We start from the raw sequence: 19278 nt of genomic DNA, 5'->3' as shown, positions 1-19278 counted from the left end.
GTGTTGTTGTTGTCGCAGTGTTGTTGTTGATGTTGTTGTTGTTGTGTGAGTAGTGTATGAACAAGTAAGAGAGAAACGAACATATATTGTACACGGTACACAGAGTAGAAAGAGAGAGAAATATATGACACAGAAACGAGTTAATAAATACACAAACACATAACAGTTATAGCCACATAAATAGATCTGTTGAAGCAACCTATAATATAAGCAAAGAACAACTTCTGGCTAACAGGTCTGACAAACTTACGCAGCCCAGAACTTGACCAAATACACTTCATTAATTTTCGGATTTGTAAATTATTGAAAAAAAAGAAACCTTTCTCAATACCAATTCTGATATTTTCTCCAGACTCCATACTAGCTACATTTTCTTTATATAAAAAAATATTTCTTATAACAAATAAATATTCAAATCTTGCTGGGCTTAAGCCAAGTCTCATTTTCATTTCTTCAGGTTTCTACTCTGGCATATTTTGGCACAATACCACAGCAGACCCTAGAACAAATATGTATACGCACCGAAAGATATTTAAATGTTAGCCAGCACCTCTTAAACATGAATACTTATAGATAAAACGAATGCATACGAAATGTAGCATAACAAATGGGAAATGAGGCAAATGTAAGCAAGCAGGCTCTCACCTGATCTGATGCTGGTGCAGATCCTCATAGTTGGCATAATGCTGATAGCGATGATTGAATATATCATTCTGATGTATGCCACCGTTGTTAAGGGTGCCGCCGTTGCCGCCTCCTGTGGCAGCTGCAACGCCTGCCACTGCTGCTGCTGCACCACCGCCACCAGCTGCATTTGGTGCTGGCAGCGGCGGCGGCGGTTGATACGCTGGCGGTTTGCCATTGCGTTCCAGTGCGGCAAGTGCAGCGGCTGGGATTTGCTGCTGATGCTGATGCTGGTGTTGGTGGGGCTGGCCAGTTGCTGGCGGCGTCGAGGATACAATCGAGGATGTGGCATAGGTATCGACGGGCACAACGCCATCCTTGCGATTTTTGCCAAAGCGAAACATGTGGCCGATGCCGCGCAATATGCTCGGCTTCTTGGCGCGCGACTTGCTGCCATGCTTGCCATCGTTGAGGGAACTCTGGAAGGGTCCGTTGCGCTGCGAGGCAAAGCCGCCCTCGTGATCGCCCTCCTCGAGCAGCCAGGTCTTGCGCGGCTCTGAAAGCAAATTGCAAATAGTTAATCGAGATCAGTTCAATCTGCTGCCAGGCAGGGCTGCTGCTCACTGTTTGCATCCGGTTCGCTGACAACGGCGGCACGCAGGCTATCCTCGCGTCCGCGTCCGCGTGGTGCGCGCAGCGCATGATGAGCCCGCGGCTCATCGGACATTTGCAGCTCCTGGACCATGGTCTGCAGCGATTCCAGTGAGGAGGACTTCTTGAGGCCCAGCGAGGGGCCCAAGTCGCCCAGCTTATCGCGCGCCTCCGCCTCGGCGGCCAGCAGCTGCTGTTCCCGCTGCTCAATATGGGAGTTGGTCTTGGCGTGCTTATAGCCAGCCGCCGCTGCTGCCATTTGGGCGTTCGCGCTGGCGATACGCGCCGTCAGCGATTCAATGGAGCCACCATAGACGGCCGATTTGGTTAGCTGAATGCGGCGTTCGCGTTCCCGCTCCTCGCGCAGCTTTTTGTTGCGCTGATAGGTGCCCGTTTCGCGTGCATCCAGCGCCGCGTGATGCTTCTCCGAGATGCTGCGCCTGCCTAAAGCATCGCGCGAGAAATGCTCCACGCCCGAATTGTTCGTCTCCAGACTCAGCTGCGACGAGTATGTGGCATCGAAACTGCCCGCCACGGGTGCCGTTCCGCCTCCGCCGCCTCCGCCGCCCTGCCCCAGGCCGGCGCTCGCCTGCGATGTGTTCGCGCTGCTCGCGTTGCAGTGCTGGCCATCATGTGAGCGCACTGGCAGCGTGCTGCAAGTAGGTGCCAAAAGCAATAAGATTAACAAGAGTCAAGTCAAACTGAAGGCGGCAACTTACGGTGACATGGGCTCCGCATCGTCCTCGATGAGCAGCGCCGTGTTGCCATGCCCATTGAGCAGCTGCAGCGGCGCCGGCGACCAGTTGTCATTGGTGGCCATATAGTAACTCTCGTTGCGCAATCCCGCATTGTTGCCACCCAGCGGGGGCGGTGGCAAACGGCGCTGTTGCGCCTGCGATTGCAGCTGCTGTTGCTGCTGCTGCTGCTGCAGGTGCTGCTGTTGCTTTTGTTGTTGTTGTGTTGGCTGCGTTGAGTTTGTGGAGCAAATGCCACCGGTTAGACGATCCAAAACGGGATTGCTCCATCTGGAAATGAAAGTGCGGGTGTGTTATCTGTTATATGTACTCAAATCATGCCAAGGCCGATTCCACCAGGTTTAATTCATCAGCAGGAACCAGACCTGACCAACTAGTCACGACTGCATCCCGACAATGCAGAAAAACCTCTGATAATTGTTACTTAAGTACCTTGGCTCCCCACCAAGAGTCTTACCTATTCATATCGCTGCCGGAGCTGCCTGGTCCGTTGCCGCTGCCGCGCGGTTCACGTTTCTCAGGGCTCAGGTAGATGACCGTGGCGCCAGAGTTGTCGCTGGCATTGGAGCTACTGTTGTTGTTATTGTTGTTGCTGTTGCTGTTGCCGCTGCTGCTGTTGCTATGGCTATGGCTGTGCTCCAGTATATCGTTGGAGCTGGCCGAGCGCAGGATCTTGCGTCCGACTAGCAGGGTAATGGTGCCCGGATGCTTGCCCGGATTGTTAACCATGGCGCGACGCAGTGTCTCCATGGCCTCGGCATTGTTCTGGCCGCGCAGCGAGACACCATTTACGCTCAGTAGCTGATCGTTCATGCGCAGGCGCCCGTCCCGTGATGCGGCGCCGCCATGGATCACGTTCTTCACAAATATGCCCAGATCACCGTCGTGCTTCATGCTGCTGTTGCTGCTGCTGCTGGGCGTGGAGGCGTTCAGATTGGAGCACGTCTTGCCCTTCACACTGACCCCAAGGCCAGCCTTTTCGGTATCGTGGACAGGAATGTGTAGAGTTAGCTCCTCCCGCGAATGCCAGCTGCTGCTGCTTGGCGGCAGGCTGTCCTGTGTTGCCAGGGAGGAATGGGATGATTAGTTAAGCAGAGCAATAAATAATAACAGCTTGTGCTGAATAAATTATAGGGTATTATTCGAGGTGAACTAGTTCGTCTGGTTCTGATCCGCTATCTTTTTATATATGCGTTCAACGATTCAATTTCAAACGAAATTTTGGATTTTTTAATGCCCCATCCTATGGACTAGATCTTTTCATGAACTTGAATCCTTCACAATTAATGAATGAACTAGTTAGCTTATGTCAATTTCGTCTAAAATGAGCTGGATCACGTCCTATTTTTATTTCAAATCCAAATACCATTTCCAAATGAAGCCAGAGACTTTTTAATCCGAAAACACAGAACTAGTTCTACCCAATTGCTCCTCATGAACTAGTTCGTATTACAAATAAGTGAGCTAGTTCCCTTCAGAAGCACTCAATATAAAAGTTCCTTCTTTCAGCTGGTATACAGCATATTTTTAAAGCTTCTTAGGGAATCATTGGAACTGGAACAGCTGCTACAATGGATCTAGTACACGTTAGCCATTTTGAACCTGTCTACCAGCTCTATTTTGCTGATCTAGCTGATTAACTAGAATCTAATATCTACCCTAACTTGATCAATCGGAACTAGTTCCGTGAACAAATCACTTACATTGGAAGCCGCCGACTCACTGCCCGCATCAATAAAGTGCTGAGATTCATTGAGCTGTGCCTGCTGCTGCAGCTGCTGCTGTTGAAAAAGCGAACGGGCGCTGCTCGACTTTTGCACCGGAATCGGAGCGGAAGCGGGAGCTGTCACAACGGGTGCTGGTTTCTCGACTGGTTCCGCTTGCGGCGGCTGCAAACATAAGGTCGTTAGTTTCATCTCAAGTGGACGGAAATTGACAAACGAAAGAGAACTTACGCCAACGGGCATCTCGGCCAGCTCCTGTTGCCTGGAGACGACAATGCGCACCGTGGCGCCGGCGGGCATGCCGCGCAGAATGGCCACCACATCCGTTTGGGTCTTTCCGGTCATGGGCGTGCCGTCGACCTCGAGCAGACGATCGCCGGGCTTCAGGCGGCCGTCTTCAATGGCAGCGCCGCGTGGCAGTATATTCTTGATGTAAATGGGACAATGTCCGCCCGCCGGATTGTCACGGGTGGTCACCGAAAAACCGAGGCCATTTGGCCCCTTCTTCAGTAGTATTTCGATTTTGCGGCCCAGCTTGCGTGTGTTGGCCACCTGCAGCGAGGTGCCCACCGGAGCGGCATGCGGCTTGCGTGTGGGCGAAACTGTAGCCACTTCCACCATTTCGGCGACCTTGGAGTCGCGACGCTGCTGCTGGCGACGCTGCTGATCGCCGCGTAGGACGCGCACACGCAGCTCGGAGCACTCGAGGGCGCGTCGCAGCTGCTCCTGCACCTGGGACTCGCTCAGGCCGATCAGCTTGATGCCGTTGATCTCGAGAATGCGATCCTCGCGACGCAAACGGCCACGTTCGGCCCGACTGCCGGGCTCCACGTGCTGCACGAGCAGACCGCCGCCATGCTCCTTGTCCGGCATGGCCGTCAGACCGAGCGGACTGCCGTACTCGTTGATAATGAGCAGCATCTCGCCGTCCTTCTCGCGTATGGACTCGTATGCTTGGCCCAGCGGCTCCTTGCGTTTGCTTTCGCGCGGCAGCGATTTGCTGGAGTAGGCGCTGTTCGGCAGCGATGTGGGCAGCGGCTGTTGGTGCTGTTGGTGCTGCAGCTTTTCGGCTGCCTCCATCCACTTGTATCCATTGCCGTCGCCCAGGAACTGCATCGATAGTCTGCCGGAGCGGGCGAATGGCTGATGGGCGCCCGTTGCAGCAGCAGCAGCATGTTGTGGCTGCTGCTGTTGTTGCAGCAATTGCTCCTTTAACTGTGCCGCAGTGTCGTCCTCCTCCTCCCACTGTGGCGACAGCTGGCCACCGGCTTTGTCCAGCAACAGTCGTTCCGGCGAATCGCCGCCCGCATAGTGCGGCGCTGCCGCCGACCAGCGCTTGTTGCCGCCCTCCGCCTTAAGCGAGGCGAGCAGATTGGGATCGCTGCTGCGACGCACCATTAGGCCCACGCCGAGCCCGGCCAACGGGCCGGACGTGGTGCTGGTCACCTCAATGTGTGGCGTGGACAGATCGCGCGTGGGCGCCTCTGTGTTTGTGGGATCGCGAAAGATGTCCGGCGAGCCCGTGCCCACCGAGGAGCTGCCCGAGGCGCCATCGCCGCCGCCCTGCGGCACGCCCGGATCGGGCCCAGAGTCCTCAAAGTGGGCCAATATCTGTTCCCGATCGTCGGCCACATCGCGAACACAATCATCGGGATCCAAGATGCCCGACTGCGTCTGCAGATGATGCACGGCCACCCAGGAGTCCGCTTCCTGAAACACACACAAGAGCAAATAGGAAAGAGCCTTAATGCGAATTCTTAAATATATTTAATTAGTATAATATAAATATAAATAATATAATATAAATAATATATTATACATAATGCAATTTTAATTATTGAAAATTCAACAGAATTTGGAACTCGTTCCACTTATTGGCTGTAAAACTAGTTCACTACTAGAAAATATTTCGAATAATATTTAAAGTGGTTCATGGTTCCATAACCGTTATTTTGGTATGAGCAACAAAAGAGCTAGTTCCCAATATGTCGTTCTTAATTGACTTATTTTTGGTCATTAAATGTGAACTTGTAGAGTTATATTTAAATACAGTTATTGGCAAAATAAATGTTATTTCTTGGCTTAACATTTCTTGAACTACTTTACTGGTTCGTTAACATTCTATGAGCTAGTTCCGCTTGCATATTTCTAGCTCTAGTAGCGCTAGATTTCCATCCACTCATGTTGTGGGCTCTTGAAACGATTCGAACCACAAGCGATGGAACGTCTACATACTCTCTACGTATCGCTGACTTTGCTTCGGCGCAGCCGTTTTTGCAGCAACAAAGACACAATCGCAGCCAATTCAAGCCGGAGACGAGCCTGGGAGAATGCAAGTCGCGCTTAACGCTTCCGGGCCTCGAAAGACAATTGCCCAATTGGCCATGTGTTGAGTCATTGACGCAGCTCAGGTGATTCGGTGCCGTCCATAAGCCGCTTGGGAAAACCATTTAGAGACGTTGAAGAATAGCGACGACCTCCAGCCTCCCAAAGCAAAACGAAAATTGCAGCAGGCCAACGTAAAAACGGCAAACCGAATCAAGTTGGCCATTGAATTCCAAACACACAAATGCCAAATGCCGAAAACTGGCCAACAACAACAGCAACAACAACAACAATTGCATCATGCCATGAAACCAGTCATGGAAGCAGCAGAGCGTGCGCTTCGCTCCCTGAACTGGAGAACTGGAACGTCAACTTGGCGCAACAATTTGGAAGGTTGTTTTCTAGTTTTCGCTTTTAATTTTCGCCACTTGCCAGCTTTGACAGCGCCCCCAACAAAGAGGTAAAAAACTAAGCCATGTTATGGCTGTGGTTGTGGTTGTTGCTGTTCTTGGATTTATGGGTCAAAGAGCGTGGCCGACTATGCACTTTATCGATTCTGAAGCAGCGAGAGTAAAAAATGAAAACAAATTGATTTTCCTTTTGTTCATTTTCCGTTTCACCAACCGCACCGTGTGCAAAAAGCGGTTAAAAACTTATCAAAAACGAAAAGTTGATAACTCCAAATATCGACGACAGTTTAATTAATTTTTTTTATTTTAAGTTTAATCGTAAATGTATTTTTAACGATAAGCAATAAAGCAAATTATAATATTGGAAATATTTGAGGAAAAGGGGGACAAAACGACAAGTCGAAAACTAAATACTCTTAAAGGCAGTTGGCGTAGCAGGGCTTTATTTCGACCAATTGTTTGGATAGAAGCTATATATAGTGGCCATAATATATTAGTCCGATGTTGTAAAGATTCTGTTTATATGTGAGGCATACAGTGAAGCCTCTCGAGGCAAACGTTTGGTTAGGATATCGGAAGCAGAAAAATAAGGAAGAGTTCTTATAGAGATTTATAGAGTTTTTATGTTTATAAGATTTTTCTCATATGTTAGGCATATATTGAACCCAAAATATCTTAAAATTAAAATGTTTTTCATACAAAAACTTGACTATCATCCAATTCTGCCCTATGATATGGTGCTCCAATCAGAACCACTTTAAAATTCAGATCTAAACAAAGTTTTCTGCCAATAGCTTTAAACAAACAAACATTCCTATGTCGAATTGTGTTTTAATACCGATCAAGAATATGATTAATTTTTTTGGCATCGAACCAGTCTTCTACCCTTTCTTACATATTCAATGACGAAAGCGTATTACTCTCTGCAAGGGTATAAAAGCAATACCCATGCTTCGATTCGACGATTTATAAAAGGTATGATCGTATGATCAGATGAAAATATATCGAATAATCAATTGATATAAATATATATATCGATTATTGATAATTTAAAAAGAATTAATTGTTTAAGCAATCGTATATATTTAGAATACTTGATAACATTTTTTACAGTGAACAACATGGATGCATAATGTGATCGGCATAAAGCTTACTTTAGAGTAGCAATAAAATGTGTTATCGATATGCTAGCGGATTTATCGGTTTGTTTATATTAAAAAAAATATTAAAATCAATTCACTTTGAGTTGAATTTGACGAATGTGCTTTTATAACAAAAATTCTTCATATTTTGCCCATTGTTGATATCTCATATCTGAATACATATCTGAATGGTTGATTGTTTCTTTATGGTCATTTGTCAATGAAAATGATGCGTCGATGGGCAAACAATGGATCGTATATCATAAACATTTGCATATGTATGTGGAGCAAACTATGTGGGCGGTTTTGTGTGTGTGTGTGTGTGTGGGCGTGTCTTATCATGGGAAATGTCCAAAAGAGTTAAGTTTTGATTGTGTGTCACAGTTGAATTAGCTCGTGCTGTTCAGGTCAGAGATTAGGGCTAGAGTTTACCTTCACGCAAGCATAGCTCGGCGACGGTGGCCGCTTGGGCAGCGTCAGAGAGTAGGATTTGTGCAGGTTGCCATGGGGTATGCCCTCGTGCTTGGCGGCCACCTTGTAGGTGTGGCGCCAGCCAAAGAGGCCGCTCAATTTGTTAGCCAGCGCTGGACACTTGGGCGGCACGTCGAACATATTCCGGGGGGCTTCTTCCCTAAACGCAGCCCGCGTTGATCTTTGGTTTTATTTGCTTAGCACACGATTTGTGTTAATGTTAATTTTATTGTAGTCGCTCTTCTTCTTCTTGTTGTTGTTGTTGTTTTTATTGTTGTTTTAATTTGTATATTAGTTTTATTATTATTGTTAGTTAGAGTTAGTTGGCATTTTTACACACTTTGGGCAAAAGTCACAGTTGGTCGCAGCTCGTTTCTATTATATTTGGCATTGCCATTTAAACGCGCGACTCGTAAAACGTCGAGGAACATTGTTTCGGAACTCTGAATTATCGTAACATATATAAATTTGTTTTTTATAATATTGTTATTAGTCACACTTTATTTGTTAATGTAGCCGTTGTTGTTGTTGGGCACGCGCGCCTTTCCGCTCTTATCGATGACGCAATTACGAGTGTGGCAACACACAAGTTGCCTTATCAATGCAATCAGCCTTATCAATGCAGTAGCCAAGCGCGTATATCCCCGGCAATCGAAACTAAATTGAAATTATTCATCATTGAATATACAATCGAAACATGTACTTTTCGCTGTTAACCTGATAGCTTGGAAAATCAGTTCATTCCAAATGATGTAAATGTTTCACATTTCCATCTTGAATTTCCAACGAACATTTCTTTTAGTTTATATTTCAGAATAATTTTGTATACTTAAGACATTTATTTATTGATTGAATTGGATTGACACATGCGATTCTCTATAAATACACGTTTTAGGTGTGAATAAACTTTCAGCAAACACAAACAAATGCACCACATTTTGCAGTGTATGCATATAAAGGGTATATAAAGCTCACATGTATTCTTCTTCTTCTCTACTCTTCCTCAACCGAAACCTGAACAGCCTGCAACTTTGAGAGAATCGGTGGAAAAACCTTCAAAAATACTCCTTTTGGTTGGGCAAATATTTAGCGAGTATTTCAAGCTAACTTAAAATGTAACTCATTCGATCTAGAAAAGCCTGCTATACTCTGTCCGCTAAGGTGCAAAAGAGTATATTGGTTTTGTCAAATATATATATTTCATAGCCTGAATCCATTGGAAATGGTGCAGAAGGGTATCATGTTTTTGTGTAAATGCATGCAACAGGCAGAAGGAAGCAACTCCCATGAAATAAGTTATATAACTTATGGGTCAGCATCAAGAGTGGAGAGCATCTAGAGTCAGCAAATTTTTCATGTAGCATATTCTAGAATAGCATATATAGATTTCAAGTATCTTTCGTTTTAAAGCTAACAAGCGCGTATCGCAAACTGTATTTCTAGGGTATTCCCTAGGCGGGCAGTTGCGACTGCTGCACGCTTAATTGTTTTATTATTTTTTTTTTTTTTTGTATTTTTGAATACGTCTTCTATTTTAATCTAGCGATTTAGAACTTAAGACATATATCTCTCACACCTTGCCCCATATATTTCCTTAAGAGTAGCCACTACAGATTATCTAGTATTAAAAACTTTTTTGGTGCTTTTAACTCAGGCCCGCTAGACCAGGTTACAGGATAATGCCGATGCTCAACATGTTCTACTTTAATGTTAACTGCCAGTTATGCACGTTGTTAGACGCTTTCAGGTCTAGTTTTCCCACATTTGCATTAGCTGTGAATGTCGTGCATGGTTTGCATTAAATTAAAAATGCGAGAGGCATTTAGATATACATATATATAAGGAAAACTATATAAGAGCATGTTGAGATGTACATATATAAATTAACTGACAATAGCAGCTGAGTGGGGGAGGCTGCAAAGGCGAGCTACTTGCGCTCAATTCGCACAGAAATTCACATTGATTATGCACCTGTTCAGACACACCTGTAATAAACACGGCGACGTTGACTGACGCACGACAACAACAACAATAGACATCAATTTGGTGGCGCTGCAAACGCACTGAGGCATAAAACTCACAGCTTCTGTCTCTGGGGGCGAGGGAGCTAGCGATTTAGAAAGCTTACTAGAAATTTTCGACGTAAACAGCAGGTAATGAAAAGGTAAAGCAGAAAGAGAAAGAAAACGGTGCCAATTAAGGTATAAGACACACACACACACACACACACAAGCAGACAGCTCTACAGCTGTCTACACAGGCAAAGGTTTATTTGGCCGTTTGTTGCAAAAGTACGCCCGGCTTTGCTGGCATTTAAATACGCTGCAATAACTAGCCAAATGATGGAGCAGAAAGAAGCAAAGACAAGACTCGTAGAAAGTCTGCCCAGTCGCTTGTTGAAATATATATTCGGATATGCTTTAAAATAAATCTATTAAGTTATTCACGAAAAGGTTCACCATTAACAAAGATTAGTTTATTTATTTGAAATAACTTTATAAGGGGATAGCACAGCAGTCCTGAAGCTTTAATATTATTTTTTACTGTAAACCGAACCGTAAACCAATCGAAAGTTAGCTTAGAAAGCAGCTCAGCTAAAAGCCGCACCGAACCGTAATTTTTGGTTCAAAAACTGATTACAAGAACTTGAGGCCCAATCATTGGATTTATCTAAACATATTTGGTAGATGCCAATTTTGGGGCATAGCTCAAATGTAGCCCGCAATTTTTATATGAAAATATTTACGACTAGCAATATTTTCAGCAGAAGTGGGCAATTGTTTATTACAAATTAAATTTTGTTGATAACATATTGAAAATATATGAAAACTTGAGTTTTTGGCAGCAAGCTGGTTCAAACTCTAAGCCGCAGCATAGAGTATATTGTTGGGCCCTGCAGCCTGGGCAATGCCTGATAGATGCATTTATACAATCGATGCATACCCTTTGCTGCACAACTACAGGGTATAGTTGTTATATCCAATAAATAATTGCCAGTGTCAAACTTTTTTGCTTTACAAACAAATTGTTAGAGAAGCTTATAATAGAAAAACAAAAAAAAAAAAAAAAAAAAAAAAAACACAACACCAAAAAAAGAAAAAAAAAAAAAAACAACAGTCATTTGGCTATTCATTCATTCATTCATCAATCACTCACAAAATCGTTATTCAACTGCAACAAAACTCGGCAGACAATGAACCAGTTGCATGTTAAAGCTGTGTTCGTATTTCCATAGGCATAATTTAATATTTTTATCAAATATTTTTGTATGTTGTTTTTGCTTAAATGTCGCTAAATTCTATGGAAACTGTATCCAGCCGTGTTGTCAGTTCATTGAGTATTCACAAACCATTTTATTCGCTTGAATATTTATTAGCATAACAATATTGTTTTCTATGCGCATTAAATCCTTTTACAACACTAGAGCTACACGTTGGAAATACTAATTGGGTAAGAGAACGAAATCCTTCCTCATAGCACGAGAACGCTTCATGCATACAAACTGCACAATTACAGTGAACTGCAAATATAACATATACTTTTCTATATATCATAATGAACTGACAATAGGCACGGTGAAGCGTACCCTCTGCTCCCCCTTGCCCACCTCTTTGGGAGGAGCTAAACTGAGGCGCTTGAAAATTAATTAAAAATTTGTGAGCGCAAAAGCAGAAAAATATGTGCGCACTCGTAAATTAGCATAAATTGCCATAAAAACTTTTGTGATATGAAAAATGGGAAGACAGGGGGAAACAAAAAATGTATGAAAATTATATGAAGAGGAAGAGGAGCAGGAGTAAAAGCCAAGCAACTAGCGAACGGAGACACGCCCACACCCTTGAGTGTGGAGTGGGGAGTGTTGCCGCCATCGTCTGAGACCGAGGCCTGCTGCATACCTCTGGTGGTCCGTCAGTCTATCCATAATAATTTGCAATCAGACTTAACAACCCAGCGACGCCAGCGACAACGTCGTCGTCGCCACAACAACAGCAGCAGAGGCAGCTACGTCGGCCAAGAAATATGCAAGCCAGCGAAAAGAAAGGCCAAATTACATGTTGCCATTATGCAAAAGGGGGCAGGAGAAATACACACACCAGTTACACACACTCATACACACACACACACACACACACACTCACACACAGATACATAATGAAGTGTAGCAAAAAGGCATGCAACGAGCGCATTTCGCTGTTTGTTGATTCAAATAATGCCATAGTTAGCTACAAGCATGAATGTGAGTGCGAATGTGAGTGCGAATGTGAATGTGAGTGCGAGTGCACGAGGTGCACTCATGAAGTACAACAGCCACAGCCACAATCAACTGCGCTGTACTCAACTCAACTAAAAAAACAGAAAAACAAAACAAGAAGTGCATTAAATGCGAAATCGAAATCGAATGTGCCAATTCGCATCCTCCATTGTCACTTTATGTACTCTAGCCGGAGCTGAGCTAGTCTTGTTATTTCTATGAAGGATATCTTCCCTTCTAAAAGCCTCTTGGGTAACAGAATATTTGGCCGGTTGTTCCTATGGAACTATATAATATAGAAGTGCGAGCAATGACTAGTTTAAAGATACAACAGAAAGTTTAAAGATATATTAAATAATATGGAAATTGTAGAAAGCTACTAAATTTGTACAAAGAGAACAGTCAAAAAGGCCTTCCCATATGGTTAGTTTTTGCTGGTGCAAAATTTACTTTTAATACTCGAATACAAAGCGATATTGGCATAAAAGACATATTTCATGCAACAACCCAACTGGTTCCGCTCTCGATCTCAAGAGGGCAGACTCTCCAATGGAACACCCCTCGTATGATCTGCTTGTGTGTGCGTGTGTGAGAGAGGCCAAGTGAAAGGAACAGCTGCGGGCCTCTATCCAGGCACAGCTTCACGCCCAAACACAGTGTAACCAAACTCAGCCAGAGATCTATCTACAAGCAAGCCCGGCTGATGTGCATATGATTAGCGGGACATCAAAATATCTAGCTATTATTAGCGGCCAATTCGTGGCGCAGCCTGTTTTCGTATACTTCTTTTAGCTCTCTTTCTTGACAGAAACAGCCGAGAACGCATTTCATACTATCAGTCCAGCTCGGACCGAACACTAGATCACAATTTGTTGGCCCATTGGCGCTGGGCCATGAGGTATGAAATAATTTCTAAACTTTAATCTATGCCGCTCGCTTATCGCAGCGGCGACCAACAATGCGCAGCTATAAAAAAAAAGAGCAAGAAATCAAGAAGATTTGATACTCTTTTAGGCGCATTCCCTTAAATTATCTTGGTCATCTTTCGACCGATTCTTTCCACAGAGATATATAGTATAGTATTACGAACTTAATAAGATTTGGCAGCATAGTTTAAATAATATATGCTTGGGTTGCTCATCTCAAGTTGATATGCAAAGGAGTTTTCCATACAAGAAACTGCTTTTCGATTGATCGTTCCTATGACAGCTATATGATATACTGCTCCGATCCGGCAGGCGCTGACTTATATACTGCCTGCAACATAGAGACGAACATATGCAAAGTTTCAAGACACGACTGTCGATGCTGATCAGGAACGTATACTGAAAGGGGTCTCTTACGATGTCTCCTTCCGTGCGTGACAAATGTCATGAGCACATTAAAATACCCTCGACAAGGGTATAAAACACATATATGTATATTATCAATGGCAAGTGAATTTACCATTTAAGGTGATTAATGTCAACGCTTTCTAATGGCCAAAGTGAGTTATGGTAGTCGCCATGCCTCAATGCCTCATTGTCTCCCGATCAGACATGTGTACAAATTATATGAAGCTAATATAGTCGGGTATTAAATGCAGGCATAACATAATGAAGAAGAAACAGTTATCTTGGAAATGCTCAAGATTAAATACCTCTGCACGTACTAAATACCTTAACATACTTGGCCACACAAAATGGGTTTCATAAGAACTTGTGACTGAATGTACCCATGGGCCATATACATCTATATACGACTATTGGTTAAGATAACCAAAAGATAAAGCGGGATTTTTCTGGAAGGTATATGACGAGAAACATAAGACTGAGATTGTTTCAGATTGTACAGGATCTGGTGACAATGTAGTTAATGAATTAAGTATAGTTAACATAATTGAGTTATCAGAGTCCATATTGAGAGATCGGTTTCTCTCAAGATATCTGTCAAATTAGTTCAATTGACGTAATAGTGTAGTAAAAGTCCAATCGAACAGTGTTGTACAGAGACACAAGTCCTGCGCTTTGTACAACACTTACAAGTTCAATCGAAATAACCCGCACAGTGCGACTTATCCCATCTTATTTGTGTATGATATTAAAGTTCTAGGCATAAAAATAATGTTTCGTATAACATTTTGTACATCTTTCTTATAGAAATTCCATCTTGAAACTTGGTGAACACATATTTGCATATCCCACAAATTGTATAACGAATGCAGCATTATCCGCAAATGCTATCGAACAACAATCAATTCATGACCCTCTGAGTACAGGGTAACTGCTAGTTGAACACGCACAATCACTCAGGTGGGTGTGTGCTAGTTATTGTGGGTGGTGTAGAGCTTAGTCAGCGGCTAGCCAAACGCTTTTATCACAATGGCATTTGTTGTGGGTAAGCCTCCAGCTTTTTTTTATATGAAACAATGACGCGTCGAGGTCGCTGCCATTGACAAGCAACAAAAAGAAAAAATGAAAAACCAACTATAAAACATTTCACAAGCGGTGAAAATCTAACAACTGACACAAACACAAGCCCACAGAGACATATTTGTATACCGTATGAATATCACAACAAATGCAATGGACAAGAAAGCGCGGCCATAATTGCGATCACAGGGCAAAAATTAAAGGTGTCCGCTTGGGTGGTGGTTCGGTGGTTCCCATAGGGCCAGAAGTAAAACTGTACAGAGTCTAGACCCTGGAGCATAGAGTTGGGCACGTGGAGCGTGTTTTTCGTTCGTGACACGAAAGTCTAATCTAGACGATTTAATACAGACAATTTAAGAATAAGAAGGAAAAGTGTGTTTACAGAAAATGAAACTATATAATGGTTGAAAGTTCTTGTATAGCTAAAGAAGTTGAGTCGTGTCAGAACTATCGGACACGCGCTCATCTCTAATGGAGGCCATAGAGCATATGGAGAGCACCGTGTTGGGTACTAAGCTAATGCTAACTTAGCGGCTCATCAACTTTTGCTCTGGTTATTTTTCATTTTTTTTTTTCTTTTCCATTTGCTTTCATATGAAAGTGCACTTAATTGCCATAAGACTAGATGAACAATGGGCCGAGCGAGCAGTAGTACGCCCGGTACAGCTGGCAGAGCAGTTAGACCGGGCCGACCAGACCGGCTATCTGGCCGGTATGCCACATGCAGGTGCCATATGGGAACATAATATTTTACACGAAAACATTAAGACGCTAAAGAACTTGTGGAGCGCTAATCACCAAGAGGAACCAAGCCGATGAAGTTGTTAGCTGTTGATGATGACGATGACTAAACAAGTTTCGCTAACAAACATAAACACCATAAATCGATCAATGAAGTTAACACTCCGTGCAACCGCCGCTTCTCCCTTCACTGCCTGCCTGCGGCTATGCGCATCAAGTATAGACAATCTTCAGATGCCAGCAAATGAATGATACTTAATTATTTAACAAACGTTTCAATGAAGCTTTCACTAATTCGCTGAAAATGCTCAAGAAGCTGCATTGGAGAAAATCATTTTCAAATGCTTCCACTTCGAATCGATTTGCTTTATGCCAGCCAGCTTGTCTAATTCCGCGTTTGTGTGGCTCTCACTCGCCCATTTACTCTCTGGCGAGAGCAAATGTTTTGCTATTCTTCCGTTTGCGACATCCGTAATCTTTATCTAGAGAGCAAACGTTTTGCTATTCTTCTATGTGCGACATGCGTAATCTTTATCTGGCCTTTTCTTGCGCATTTACTCTCTCGCGAGAGCAAACGTTTTGCTATTCTTCTCTGTGCGACTTCCGTAATCTTTTAATGCCTCTCCCCATTGAGCAGTTACTCTCTCGCGAGAGCAAATGTTTTGTTATTCTTCTGTGTGCAACATCCGTAAACTGGTAGCGCTTCTTTTTCCAACGATTTATATCGCTTGTGCATATTTCGTACAGCAGCTATTCATTTATTATTATATCATGTCTATTTATTTTTCTGCGAAATCTTTAAATATTCGCATAATCCGTTTCACGAATATTGAACCAAAAAGTCAACTGAAATTAAATCTGACGAGTTGCGACAACAGTTTTAAGTTACTCCGTTCGCTGACATCACAATACTTAATAACATGAAGCATGTCCCCGCTGATCAACAAAACAAGCTAAACAACATCTAATTCTGATAGATATATGGGTTGTGTTGGAATCATTTGGAATGCGATGGATTCGTTTAGGCACTTAAAACAAATTGTTATGTTTTGGTCATAACAAATTGCCTGTCACGGATTATATTGGCCGATTGCATTGATAAGGCAGTCAGTTTTGTTATTGTTGTTGTTTTTATTGTTTTATACGAAAAACATACACATATATTCCTTCTTTGATGGCGTGCTGGTGTAGCTTTTGAATGAACATGGAAAAGCTTGGACAAAAACACATAAATAAATAACTTTCTTTGGCATGTCGTCATTTAAATGGCGTCTCATAAAGTGCACTTAGAGTTACAGCAATAGCAACAAACAACAACAACAGCAACAAACAGAAAAGAAACAACTTTAAAAAAGAAAAAATTTAAAAAAAGAAAAACTACAAAAGCCGCTTACAAACTTAACTCGTAATTGCGATTGCCGAAAAAGAGCTGGCAAACAGCCGGCGGTTGGAGGAACACGGCAAAGGGGGGCGCCTTGACGTGGAGAATGTGCAAAGGTAGGTAGGCAGCAAATGTTAGACAGGTAGGTTTTTCACACACACACACACACACACACACACACACACACACACACACACACACACACACACACACACACACACACACACACACACACACACATATGACACATATGTATGCATATGAACCGAACCGGTTAGCTACTTGGGGGCTCCCGAAAAGTTGATTGAACCTCGGCGCCGCCGCCGCTGATTGAGTAACACACATTTAATTGATTTAAATGCGCGGCTTTTGCTTAATTGCACATAAACAGCCAAGAAACGGCGGCCAATTATAATTACAGATGCTGTGCGCACAAGTCGAAAGTGAAACGACAACAACAGCAAAAAGGGAAAAACATTATTCATAAATAAATTAAAAAAACAACAACTCGAATGTGCGCCCTTTTGGCCAAAACAAGCAGGCAGCTGCGCACACGCACAAGCAACTAGAGGCATCAGCCACGACTAACAAATACCCTACACTATTATTTTAGAAGACATTTAGAAAAACCGAATCGAAAAACTTTAAATTATCTTTAAAAATCTATATATCTATAATATTAATTGTCGGAGCAATTATCAACATCAGCCACGACTAACAAATACCCTACATTGCTGTACTCATTTTGATTAAAAGACAATTATAACAACTTTTAATTGAATGTAGGAAAAATTAATTAAAACAACTTTCGAATTGACAAGCGACAAACTATATACCTTTAAGTTAATTAAAGGAACATTTAGATGAAGATCTATACTTGCAAGTTTATAAATAAATATGTACGAACTTTAATCAATCAAAAATATGTAACTACAACATATCTAAAATATAACTCCCATGTATTCGTACCATATCTATAAGCTATCTCTAACCCAATAATTCTGTATTTATTCAGAAACTAGCAATCTTTCCATCAACTTTCAATTATATTCTATGTTTTACAGCCTAACAACAACTATATAGCCCCGCTCAATCGTATCTATCTATATTCTATGCCTAATCTGTCTAGAAGCCATATCGTGCATACCCTTCACACGCAATCTATCTATATGCGGTCTGTTATCTATCTACAATCTGAACATAATTCAATATACTTAAGCTTTTCATGCTGTCTACAATCTATCTATAATCTATCAACTATTTATCTGTTATCTATCGCTATAAGCTGTTTATTTGTGTTTAGCTTATCTCACACTTGTGAAATTATGGCGAAATTTCGTCACAAACTACCCATTTTATAGCTTATGTGCTGGGTATACGGAAGATATAGCGGGTCAATCGAGTTCACTGTCACTTTCACTCGGTACCCCCCCCCCCCCCTCCCACCCCTCGCGTGACAAGAGGCGACAATTTTTGCCGAGGTTTTAATCGATCTTCGGCTGGTCAACAGCTGAGTTAACAGTTAATCGGAGCGGGTGCCGGCAGCAGGGCGGGCGATAAGCGTAGCGGGGGCGGGGGCGGGGGTGTGGGCCGAAAGATGACGTGATTTGACCGTTTCAGCATTTAACTGTGCATTTCGAGTGTTTTGAGTGTTTTACTTTTTTTTTTTGGTTTTGTTTTTGTTTTCCTCTTTATGCGGTCTTTTGATTTGCTGTTTGTTTTGCCCAATGTCCAATGTGCGCCGTCTGAGCCCTGAGCCAAGAGCCGAGAGCCGTGAGCTCTGTTAACTGGTTTCGTTTCATTTGCGTGAATCGTTGCCAATTGTGGCCAGCACTTGTGGCCGGCATTAAGAATATGTATTGGTCTTTGGTAATAAGCTGGGAACAGTAGCCAAAAATCAAACTGAAGAGGCTCTAATTGAGGTGAACGCACTGCAAACATGCATCGCAATGGATGAATACTTTAGGGTATTCATGAATAGCTTCACAATGCACCTTATGAGCTTAACTGCATTGCAGTATATACGTATTTAAAGAGTTCATAATTATGAGTTTGGTCGCATTGCTTAAATTAGTGAAAGCAACTAAAGTATTTATGAATACATCAAAGTATTCATGAATACACTCAAAGTATTCATGAATACACTCAAAAGTATTTATGAATACACTCAAAGTATTCATGAATATACTCAAAAGTATTTATGTATGCAATTAACTGATTCATGAAAACACACGCATTATTCATGAATACACTACAATGTATTTCATGGATCCACTCAATGCCAAACATTTTGCCCGCCCACCTATTTGAATCACCACTTTGATCATATGCAGCGATTCATTATTTTATATTCAAGACACGCCCTAGATTTATTTCAAAGCGAGTACATTC

At 42.9% G+C, this 19278-nt stretch overlaps 1 protein-coding gene across 3 annotated transcripts in view; it reads right to left on the bottom strand.

The window, feature by feature from the left end:
- The window catches only part of baz (par-3 family cell polarity regulator), a 49431-nt gene that overhangs the window by 2135 nt on the left and 28018 nt on the right, over positions 1–19278 (bottom strand). The window contains exons 1-7 of one of the 3 annotated variants that reach the window (XM_032440312.2): positions 8064–8548; positions 3986–5464; positions 3734–3919; positions 2488–3086; positions 1995–2300; positions 1249–1928; positions 646–1180 (exon numbers count right to left, since the gene is read on the bottom strand). In XM_032440312.2, the coding sequence (XP_032296203.1) occupies positions 646–1180; positions 1249–1928; positions 1995–2300; positions 2488–3086; positions 3734–3919; positions 3986–5464; positions 8064–8243 (3965 nt within the window). In that variant the 5' untranslated portion in view covers positions 8244–8548. Of the gene's footprint in view, positions 1–645; positions 1181–1248; positions 1929–1994; positions 2301–2487; positions 3087–3733; positions 3920–3985; positions 5465–8063; positions 8549–19278 lie in introns of those variants that run through there. The other 2 variants (XM_002059615.4, XM_032440313.2) reach the window with 2 other exon arrangements.

Source organism: Drosophila virilis, chromosome X (assembly GCF_030788295.1).
Source record: "Drosophila virilis strain 15010-1051.87 chromosome X, Dvir_AGI_RSII-ME, whole genome shotgun sequence".
NCBI classification, from domain to species: domain Eukaryota; kingdom Metazoa; phylum Arthropoda; class Insecta; order Diptera; family Drosophilidae; genus Drosophila; species Drosophila virilis.
Note: the sequence above shows the minus strand (reverse complement) of the source record. Positions and strands in the feature narration are given on the sequence as shown.